General features: G+C 56.2%; 4 protein-coding genes across 4 annotated transcripts; 2 read left to right on the top strand and 2 right to left on the bottom strand.

The window, feature by feature from the left end:
• Positions 1-107: 107 nt before the first annotated feature.
• On the top strand, positions 108-2,031 carry CCOS01_16852 (uncharacterized protein; the record flags this gene model as incomplete). Its single annotated transcript, XM_060464988.1, has 3 exons — positions 108-243; positions 438-1,145; positions 1,343-2,031. 3 exons carry the CDS (start codon positions 108-110, stop codon positions 2,029-2,031), a joined length of 1,533 nt encoding a protein of 510 aa, XP_060304476.1.
• A 413-nt stretch (positions 2,032-2,444) lies between these two features.
• On the bottom strand, positions 2,445-3,449 carry CCOS01_16851 (uncharacterized protein; the record flags this gene model as incomplete). The annotated part of the gene is made up of 1 exon (XM_060464987.1): positions 2,445-3,449. One exon carries the CDS (start codon positions 3,447-3,449, stop codon positions 2,445-2,447), a length of 1,005 nt encoding a protein of 334 aa, XP_060304475.1.
• Positions 3,450-4,633: 1,184 nt separating this feature from the next.
• Positions 4,634-7,258, bottom strand: CCOS01_16850 (uncharacterized protein; the record flags this gene model as incomplete). The annotated part of the gene is made up of 1 exon (XM_060464986.1): positions 4,634-7,258. One exon carries the CDS (start codon positions 7,256-7,258, stop codon positions 4,634-4,636), a length of 2,625 nt encoding a protein of 874 aa, XP_060304474.1.
• Positions 7,259-8,135: 877 nt separating this feature from the next.
• Positions 8,136-8,375, top strand: CCOS01_16849 (uncharacterized protein; the record flags this gene model as incomplete). Its single annotated transcript, XM_060464985.1, has 1 exon — positions 8,136-8,375. The coding sequence occupies one exon, from the start codon at positions 8,136-8,138 to the stop codon at positions 8,373-8,375; it is 240 nt and encodes a 79-aa protein (XP_060304473.1).
• Positions 8,376-10,664: the final 2,289 nt, after the last annotated feature.

Genomic DNA, 10,664 nt, shown 5'->3' with positions numbered 1-10,664 from the left:
CGACTTCACATGCACGTAATAGCGTCGGGGTAGCAGAGAGAGGCTGGGAGGCTTTGGAGATTCGGAGAGCTAGATATGCCAGGCAGTTCGGATAGAGGAGGGGCAAGATGGAGGGTGGAATGGAGGGGCGAAAGGGTCAGCCCGCAGCAGGACGCAACCCTGCAACCCAAGGTCATTCGGACGGAACCTTCTTTCGTTGTTTGCGTATCAGCCTGCTCATGGAGACAACATCCCGGGTTCATCGTGTATAATTTCTGTCATCGTCGTCGCTAATGGAGAAAGCCAACACCATGCCCTCCTCGTCCTCGTGACAAAATCGCCGCCGGGGATCTCGACCACGTCATCAGCGTGAGGCTCAAGCCGATCAAACCCAGTCAAGATAAGAGATCTACGCCAGCTCCCACCCTCAAAAGCATTTTCCTCGTCGAGCCTTGTAGAGAACAAAGGCTGGGCGAGCAAACCCGCACCCGACATCATGCCCTTCCCAGTCCTCTCCAAAGAACCCATCCCAGGCCTGTCCCTCTCAGCAGCGGGGCTCGTCGCCCTCGCGGACCTACAGACCATCGCCAACCGTACCGCGCTGACGGGCACGTCGTCCTGGTTCGACGCACTGGTCCTCGCGCCGGGGTTGCATTATCAGCAAGCGGCCGACAGCGTCGCGGGGACCAGCGGTGTAGTCACGGCCCAGACGTCCGCTGCACTCGGCTACGGGGGTGCCGCCGCGGGAGGAGGCGGAGGAAACGGCGGTGCCGGCATCTTCGGTACGCAGGCACTGCCCGGCGGGCGGAAGAAGGATGTTAAGGTGACGAATCCGGGAATGCTGTTGTTTCTTTCCCGACTTGGGGTCCAGGAGGAACGGGCGCGGGAGAAGGATCTCAAGAGGAAGAAGCTGGCCGGCGGCGGTGGGATCGAGGCTTACGGGACCGGAGTAGTAGGAGGCGGAGGAGGCAGCGGGGAAAAGATCATCACACTCGACGTCGGCACCCTCTCCACCGGCCGGAAACGGAGCCGGGGCCGGAACCGACGCGTTCGAGCTTTTGAGCACGGCTCGGAGTGGGAGTTTGAGCGGGGGAGTCACTTGCTGTACCTCGCGAGTCCGGTTCTTACGTTTGCTGCGCTGACTATCATGATTTTACTAGCAGACTGTAAGTCTTTGTTCCAAATTTTCCAACATCTCCCATTTCCTCCTGGGTCTTTGGCTCCCCCCTTCTGCATGGTAACCCACCTTGATCGTTCGATTTCCACCAAACCCCCTTGATCGCGATCTCTTCTCCCACAATCAATCTCAAACTAGATCTCGGTGGTGGAGCATCCTTTACAAGCCGAACTAACGCCCACAAAGGGTGGGGTCTCGCGTCGATCCTAGCACTCATCACATCCCGCCTCTTAAACATCCACATTATCAAACAACGCACCCCTTCCCCTCCTCCTCCTCCGCCGCCGGCCACTGCGTTCTTCGCTAGCAATGGCAACGGCAACGGCGGCATAGCCATATCGTCTTTACCACCAAAACTCACAGAGTACCTCATCCCCCTAACCCCCTCCCTCAAAATTCGCATGCGCGGCCCAGCAGACGACCTCGCCGCCCTGACGACAGACGCCTGGCTCCTCGCAAAGACGGCCGTGCAGGGCTACCTCGAGGCGACGGCCAAGCTGGCCGTGTACGTCGTCGCCATCTTCAGCGGCAACGTCTCGCAGGCGGGGAATCTGGTGCTGCTTGTGCTCTTGCTGGGGAGCGCGGGCTTGTTGGGGCTGAGTAATGGGTGTATGAAGGGGGTGAGGGGAAAGGGGCGCGTGGCGAGGGTGTGGCATGGTGATGATGGTGATGGGCCTGGCGGTGGACGTGGTGATGGAGCGGGAAGTGGGGGGCGGGCTGGGAGGGGGGAGATGGGGAGGACGACCAGGCCACGCGGCGGGTGGAAGGGAGATAAGGAGGAGGGAGATGGGATTGGCGATCCGGATTGGGATTCACAGGTCGGTAGGGTTGTGAGGGATCCCTATCCTTTTGAAGGGAGTGTTGAGTATTCATAGTATAGAGGGATGTGGTGAAGCTGAGGTTGATTTGAAACGTGGGTAAATGTAAATGATGCCTGTCAGACGTTGCAAAGTGTCATGGAGTTGGGCTTCAGACTTGAGGTGATGTCTATGAAGGTGTATACTAAGATACTTCTACTATATGAACATCTCTCCAATATCGGAGAAGTAAGGCTGAGATCGCTTAAGGCCAGAATAGAATCTCGGCTACTGCTAGTACAGAGACTATATGCATTTGCGTATCACGAGACTTCCAGATACACACTCTTCAACTCTACCAGCCGCCATCATGAACCCAGAAGGAGAATCTCCTCCCGGGGAAATCAACAACAAAAGAGCAGACAGTTCACCCCTTCCCTCTCTCCCATTACCTCACTATCCTCGGAAGCATCCTTCAACAGCATCACCACTCATTCACATGATAGCTCACCACTAGGATTCCTTCCCCTAGCAACACGCTTAAGAGACCATGGCGCAGGCGGTCGCGAATTATACTCATCCCTCTCAGCGCACCTTCTCCTCCACTCCGTATTCGCCAAGATATCCCGCGCAACGCCCCACCGCCCCAGCTCACAGGCGTCCTTGAACTCCCGCTCCCGATGCACCATAACGGAAGCAGGACACCCCGCCTCGATGAGCATCCTCACAGCCTCCTCATCGCGCGTATCGCGATCAACCACAAACGCCTGCCGCTGCTGCTCCGTCATGCCGCCAGGCAAGAGGCTGTAATTCGCCTGCAGCGCGAAACCCAGAGCATTCACCCGCGTCGTCATGTTGATTTTGTAGCGATGGTTTGGCTTCGGGGGCGGCGTGCGGATCAGGTTGCGGTCGACGGAGCTGTGCGTCGTGCGTTGGACGTCGGCGCCTCGGTCTAGTAAGAGGCGGAGCATCGCAGTATCACGATTAAAGGCCGCCCAGTGGAGGGAGGTCAAGCATGACCCCTTAGGTTCCGGCTTGCCGTGGAGAATCTCGTTGGCTGCGAGGGACTTGTCGATGCCGTCATTGGCGTTGACATCCGCGCCGAGGTCCAGGGCTGCGTTGACTCCTTCGGGGAACCCTCTTATTGTGGAGAGGATGAGGATGTACGAGTATAACCCGCCCGGATCTGTCTGTGAGGTCGTGCCCATGCTTGCGTTTGTGTTACGGGAGAAGTTGCTGCGCACGTGGGACTCGAGGATGGGTGTGATCAACTCCCGGAATCTGTCGTTGAGGAGGCCGAGGTAGAGATGCTCCGCGAGGGCTTGCATTTTCGGCTTTTGAGCCTCGGGCTGGAGGACGTGCTCTATGATGACGAGCAGGACCTCCGTTGGCAGGTTCTGGAAGCGGTTGCGCAGACGGCCGAGTCCGTTTGATGATCGCCATGTTGGGCGATGGAGAGGTTGGCAAGTTTGTTGCTGCTCTTGTGTATTCGTCATTTCGGTTCTATCCTGTCTTGCGTACTTGTTAGATAGTGGAGAGAAAGATAAAGGGAAAGTCTATGATGTGAATGCGGTGGTTGTGGTGGAAGAATTAGTGGACTGCTGTGTTGAATTATTCGAGACTTACCTTGTGATAAATATCCCTTTTTGGGAGATGGGTATTGAAAAACAACGAAGATGGGTAAAATGTCAAATCTTTCGGAGACGGTAAGCTTGGTGGCTGATTTGTCCAGCAAGTTAAAGTAGGTATAGTTAGTACCTTGAGGTCCTGGCTGATTCACACTCTTGAACAGTACTTGAAGGCACAAGGTAGTCATCCTCGTGATCAATAGCGCTCGACTGCTCGAAGTCTTCACCACTCTCGTCGGTTTGGTCTAGAGGCTCGTCGTGAGACTCATAGCGGTTGTACTCGAAGGTAGCCCCGCATAGTCGGGCAAGTAGTCAAGCCTGGAGGGGGCGGGGGGCGTACTGTTACCCTCGTAGTCGTCCTCGATGAGGGAAAATCCGCCAAAGTCGTTGTGAGACTCGTAGTTGCGGAATGTAGATATTGCAACGAAATGCACGGAACGCTGACGAGAAGCAGGCAAGATTCAGCTTCTGTTCAATACCAAACCTACCTTTGCAAACACCTCTTTTGCTCCCACTTAACCCTTCTGTTATAACTCTGAATCATGAAAGCATGATTCAGTCCATCGCAGATTTTCAGATAGTATGAGAACTATGCAAACAGTACAGACATCCTAAAGCGTGTCCTACGAATAAAGTTCTTCGGAATATCTTGTGGACCAAAAACTCACTCGTGGCATCTTCCCAACTCTTCGTCACCGACGTCACTTCATCTTGAACATCAACTAATGCACATCGAGACAAGTGTGAAAGAGGCGTGTGGCCATTTGATTCCCTTCTGCCTATTACCCGGTAAAAACCCCATGCTAAACTCCCCCCAGTAGGCTATTTTGTCTTTTATGACTGACTAACCCCCTTTTCTACTCCACGCTTGAAAGACAAGAAATCAGGGTATATATACCGAATTCCATAACAAGACTCGCGCGCTCTTCCCTGATCACCCAATCCCTGAGCGCCTCATGAGTACCGAGTGTATCTCAAGTCCGCTGATAGAGAAAAAAAAGACACAAACAAAACAAAACTCTAGTGGTATAACGAAGATGGTAAAAATATTGTTACAAAGACCGATCATTTGTCGTGCTCGGCGATTCCTCGCAGCACTTGACAATCTCGCACAGAGATCGCATGACGAGCGGATCAACCTCGTTGATCAGGTCGCCTCCGGCCATAGACCTGCCGGACCCCCCGGCGCGCAACGTCGTCACGAGGTGCGCGATACACCGCGACAACCCCTGCTGCAGCTCCCGAAGGGGGACATCGGAGACCGCAGCCGAGTGTGCTGCCGGCGTCATTGTTGGCACAGCAGGAGGAGCCGGCGTTGGAATCTGACTCTGTCGTGATGCTGAACAGGTCCGGAGGCCGAGAAACATGCTGGATCGCTTCCGCAACGACTTTGGCGGCGGTGGCGATGTCGTCATGTCCTGCATCCCTTGCATGCCCTGAAGGCCGAGTAAGGTGGCGGCCTTCTTGGGGATGGAGTCATCCGTGATGACGCTGCTGCTGCTGGGGCTAGCAGGTGTGGGAGGTCTCGGCTGCGACTGTGTCGTACTGTTCTGAACCATGGGCGCGAGGTAGTTGTACGCGACGATGTGGGCGTAGAGGGCGTCGCAGAGCCAATCTGACCCCTGGGGGAAGACGCTGCGAATACGGGACCACTGGGGTGGAGCAACGAGGGTGGCTGTTGACGGCGATAGGGAGGCAGAGGAGGGGAGATCGAGGTTGGAAGAGGATGCGCCGCGGGAGCAGCAGCGGCGGTTGAGATTGGTAGTGCGGCGGGAGCTGAGCCAGCGCCAGCGTTTCGGAGACGCGGGCGGTGTGTCTGGGCGAAGAGCCTCCGGAGCGGCTGGTTGTCTGACCTTGCGGGAATAGCTACGGATCGTCTCGATGGAGAGGCTGGAGCAGAGAAGCGTTGTCTCGGGGAAGCATGTCACGGAGACGCGGAGAGATTCCATCACATTGGGAGGAAGAGGAATACGGCGGCTTTGGTCGTCCGAGGGAGGAGGCGGAATGTCGATCGGGTCCTCGAGCCAAGTGTATGATGTGCTAAGAGACGATGTAGGCCGAGACCTTGTTTGAGCCTGAGATCGGGGACGAGGAGTCGGTGTGGTGTATGCTCTTGAAGGGCCAGCGGCGCCGGAGCGGGAGGTCGGGCGCGGTGTCACAAGTAGAGGGGGAGCCAGGCCCTGGCGGGGAGTTGAAGTCGGCGTGTCATGCGCATCGAGGTAGCGGAACCATGGCTCCAGTTCCTCCTTGAGGTCGGAGATAATAGAGCTACGATCCGTCCCCGGCGCGACGATGTGATCGGGTTGCCTATGCCGCGAGGACGCATGCGAACGCGAACGAGACCGAGTAGAGATAGCCTTGCGGGCGTCATCGGTGAATGAGACGCGGTGCTTTAGCGATGAGCAACGCGTGGGCACGGCGATGTCGACGGAGTGAAGTGAGTGAATCGAGTGCATTGAATGGCGGTTCTGCTCCTTGGCGGCAGCAGCAACGGCCGCCGCAGTAGGGTCTAGATGCAGACTCCGGGCCCGGCTGGTGGGCCGGGTGTAACCCTCAAACGGGTTGGACAGCCGGCGCGTAGTGGCTGCGGCATTGGCGCTCTTGGCCCGGGGCGGTGATTCGTTGATGGACCGGTCGCCTAGTCGGGATAGCGGCCGCACCGGCTTGATGGGTGTCAAGACGGGCGATTGGACTAGGCTCTTGCCGAGCTCGGGATGATCCGCCGGCGCGTCTGGCTCAAAGTCCATCCAGCTCTCCAAGCTTCCGTCTGCTTCACCTCCAAAGGAGACGACTCGTTTTTGCGACGAAGATGACGCGATCACGGGTTGGCTTGAGGCGGAAATGGTGGTGTCTGCAGTGAGAACAGAATGTTGGCGAATGTGCGGTGATTCGGCGGCGTCGTCTTCGCCGTCGAGGTCACCCCCGGCCATGCTAAAGGAGTCACCGCTCGAGCTTGAAGCGGCGTCTGAAATGTCATGGTGGCTCGCATCGCTGGCCGAGCTTTTCTCGTCGATAGCACCTAGAGGCTGGAATTGAGCCACTCCGTTGGGATGACATGGTGCGCCGAGGACGGAAGGAGGTTCAGCAGTGTCGTGCCAGTCGTCTTCGTCCGAGGCGAGAGCAGGCGAGGGCGCGCCGGCAGTCATGTTCTTGGCGGCGAAGATGAGGGCAGAGAACTCAAGGTCCTGGGCCAGCAGCTCCGGCAGGTTGCAGTCCATGGTAGGTTCCGCGGCTTCGGCCATGACGCCGGCTCGGATGCATAAACTCTCGGGTTGGTATCCGTAGGAGAGGTCGGTATGCGGCTGCGAACGTGTGTGATGACTGTGGTGATGGTGGTGTGGTTGAAACTGGGTTGGCAGCGGCGACGAGACAGGACGACAGATGATCGGCTGCGGGCTGAAGATGGAGCTAGAGCTAGAGCTAGATCTGGAACTTGAACTGCAGTTGGAGGAGCTGGCGTTGGAGCTGTTGCTGGAGCTGGAGGGCAGGGTCAGTGGCAAGAGGTTTTTCATGCTCCGGACGGAGCGTCTTCGCCCCAGGACCGGCGGACGGGATGTTTTAAAGGTTGTTGGAGAGATGTTCCTTGCAGGGAGGGCCTCGGTCGCGTGTGGGGCAGGGAAGGGAGCTGGAACGTCTAACGCGAACATGGGGTGCATGCCACATGGGTTGATGCTCATGCCATTGGGCGAGTCTCTGAGAGAAAAGGGGAGAACCTCCAAGAGCCAGGGGTGGTCGTTGCTCACGAGGATGCTGGCCGCTTGGGAGCTGCTCAGCCTTTAAGCTGCCAGGGCTGACGACAGGGAAGAGGATGGGGATGGGCCACGGGCGACGGGCGTGTAGCCGTGTCTGTGTACCACAATGCTCCAGCGACGATGGACACCCGACTGCTCACGTCTGTGGGCAATGGGCAGAGACGACGGAGCAGTAGGGCAGAAGAAGGGAATGTCGCTAGTAGGGATCCGAGGGAGGACCTTGTTGTTCGATTTCCACTGCTTCTATCCTGCTTCTACGAGAAGGGAATCAAGGGGGGAGGTATCCGTACGGTACGATGTAGTATATCTCACTACTCCATATACAAAAGCCGAAAGGACGATTGTGTGGTCGGATCCGGGATTCCCAAAGAGGGCAGGCACTCTGTGACCGTTGGAGAGTATCCGTAGTGGAAGACTGAGAAAGGGCCCACGACGTGACGAGGGAGATGAGATGAGATGAGAAGGGGGGTGTGGCGGGAGAGAGCTCCGTTCGAGGGTGACGGCAAGGGATCGAGAGTGAGAAAGATTGCTTCCCAGAGATTGCCGGAGGGGAAAGCTGCGTATGCCGTGACACCTCGAGGGCCGCAACAACAATAATTAATCAATGTAAGTGCGATACACGTTGTCGGGCTTGCTGCACCATCTCAGACAACCGACACGGAGGGAGACTATAAGTATTCTATAGACCGTAGGTCCGTAGGACGACCAGAATGCTGACGGCCATTGTTAGTCGTGAGAGTGAGACACAAATTCGCCAGGCATGGTGCTTTTCGCCCTTGCGTCGTCCGCACCCCTACTGTGCATGTGTAGTTTGTACAGAGTGGCAGCCAGGGCCGTCCCTTGGCTTTGGTGTTCTTTTCTTTTCACTTCCGGGGCGTGCAGAGTCTGCGCGAACCACAGCATAGGTACCACCCGTGCCGTCCACTTTGCGTTCCGGATACCGCATGATACTTTACTCTTGCCGCGAGGGCATTGCGATTTGCGAACCAGTGAGGGAACCAGTCCAGCGGGACTCCGGAGCTCACGGGATGGAGACGCCTAGAATGGCCGGGTCAGGGGCAGCATGCCTCTTAGCGTTGCCTATTGAGAAGCGAGTAACAAACGGCAAGCATCGCGTCCCCGATTTTCGGTCCACCGAAAGAACAATTACAGCTTGGGTGTCCGGACGAAGTATGTATACATAGAGTAACCGGTATCCGTAGCCTAGATATGCTCCGTACCCGTATCGTCGGACTGTAGTCTGTCGAACAGTGGAAGAAAAAGAAGAAAAAGCAACGTAGGTGGATGTGGGCGAGGACCTCTTGCGCCTTCAATAATGCTACGCTGGTAGTGGGCTCTCTGTGCATATCTGCGCTGCATACGGCAGTTCGCTGCCACACGGTTGCAGAAGCAATATTGGTCTTATTTGGCGTCGAAGCTTGGAAGGTGGGCTGGCGTCTGATTCTGTCTGAAGCATGCTCTTCGCCTGTGAACTGTCATTAATTGTCCCGACCCGAGTGCGTGTTCATGACACATGGCCGTGTCCACCGTGACCTGTACGATGGAGGCTTAAACGGCTGCGAGATGGAGGTTGAAAGAGTTTTCTCCTCGAACGAGTTGTCACCTCCGCGAATAATATCCACCACGTTGCACTGGGGTTTCCGCAATCAAATGTTGGTGAAGCATGACACAGAGGAATCGATCACAAAATCGAGTTCCGAGGGATCGAAGCGAAGGGTCCCCAAAAGAACAGACTGGACTCCAAAAAACCGTCCAACAACCCGCGACCAACGACCAACGCGGCGGATCAGACCCCTGGCAGGCCTCAACGAAGCCCCATCGCGTATTCCATGTTAGTGCCATCGGCCCAGGGCGGCCGAGGCGTCTGTGTTGCTGCGTCTGCAGCCTGCATCTTGTATCCGTACGCAGTACTCCATATCCGCATGTGTTGGCAGGCCTTGTGCGGCGGCACGCACACGATCGTTGCAAATACAGCAGCTTGCAATGCAAACTGTAGCACAGACGGTCCTGACATCTGCCTGAAAGGCTTGCAGTTCTGTTTCTCCTGCTATTGTCATTTCCTCTAATGACAGTATCGGTGACCACCAAGTCTCAGTAAGTGATTTCTGCGGCAGATGGCAGCTTTCTGTCTCGGCACTGCCTGCCTGAGTTTGTCCCATGTGTGTGTCTTTGGCGTGCTCATGTTTTTGTATGCAGGCTCGATATGTGGGTTGTGTATCCGTACTCCGTACAGTACGTTGTGTGTGTGCGGCAACTTGGATCGAGTTGTGCGAGGGTCGTCTCTCGGCCCTCCCTTTTTTGTTGTCCCCTTCCGGATTGACTGGCCCTGGCGAGATCAACAGGAGATTGAGGGACGGCGCAGCAGACCAGCAGAGAGTTCAACCGTGATAGGATAGCGAGAGGGTCAAGTCCCTGGCATCGTGCTGTATAAACCAGGTAGACCGGCGATCTGGTTCCCTCGCCGCGCGCTCGGATGTCTGAGAGTTGGGGTAAATGAACATCGCAGTGTCGACCTTTGCTCAATTCGTTGTTTCCAAGGATTATCAGCAGAACGCCTTCTGCCGTCGTCCAGTCTGACAGACTGACAATCTGTACGAAGTACGTATGTCTTGTTTCCTCGTCATTGATGATGTGAAATTGAAAGGTTGCATCGCATGCCATCTGCCGTCTTCGCAGGTCGCATGCGTCGCGCACTCTGCACAATGTTGCAATTTGTCGACGCATCCTATGTTTGCTGCTCCTCCGGCTGTTGAGAAGACAGGGCCCCAGCAGGTCATCATTGGATTAAAATGCAACGTCGATTCGTACCCTCCCCCGGCTGTTCAGGGCAGTGAGCAAGGGTCAGAGTCTGCATGGACCAGGGCATGTAAGCCCAGCAAGCTGTCCCTGGACAAATTTGAAATTGACAGCCCAGAGCCAACCAACTTGAGAGATCGCGACTACGTACGCGTTTCTGGATGGAGCAGTCGAAGAGTCGGAGGGCGGCTGGCAATCTTGTGACGGGTTGATGACCTGCTTTGGACAATCGTCATCTACCAAACAAGAGGATCGTGAGGGACGCAATGGGTCCGCAGGCTCCCTTGCCCTCGTCTCGTCTCAAATTCCAGAAGGGGCGCCATTGCTGATGTCGTTGCCCTATCAAGCGAGGCATGTGAGGTACTCTGCAGATTACCGGCATATTGAATCAGTGAATCAGGACCGAGCACAGGTATTCGTACGTGCAAGGCAACGGCTGAAAGCTTGGGTATCCGTAGCAGATTGCGGGATGCTTCGATCCCCAACTGTCAAGAATCAAGCGGCAGTAACCTGCAGGCCTCCTGTTGGCGAGATG

Source organism: Colletotrichum costaricense (genome assembly GCF_030867565.1).
Source record: "Colletotrichum costaricense strain IMI 309622 chromosome Unknown Scaffold_34.1, whole genome shotgun sequence".
In the NCBI taxonomy this organism is placed as follows: domain Eukaryota; kingdom Fungi; phylum Ascomycota; class Sordariomycetes; order Glomerellales; family Glomerellaceae; genus Colletotrichum; species Colletotrichum costaricense.
This window is presented reverse-complemented; position numbering and strand designations above follow the sequence as displayed.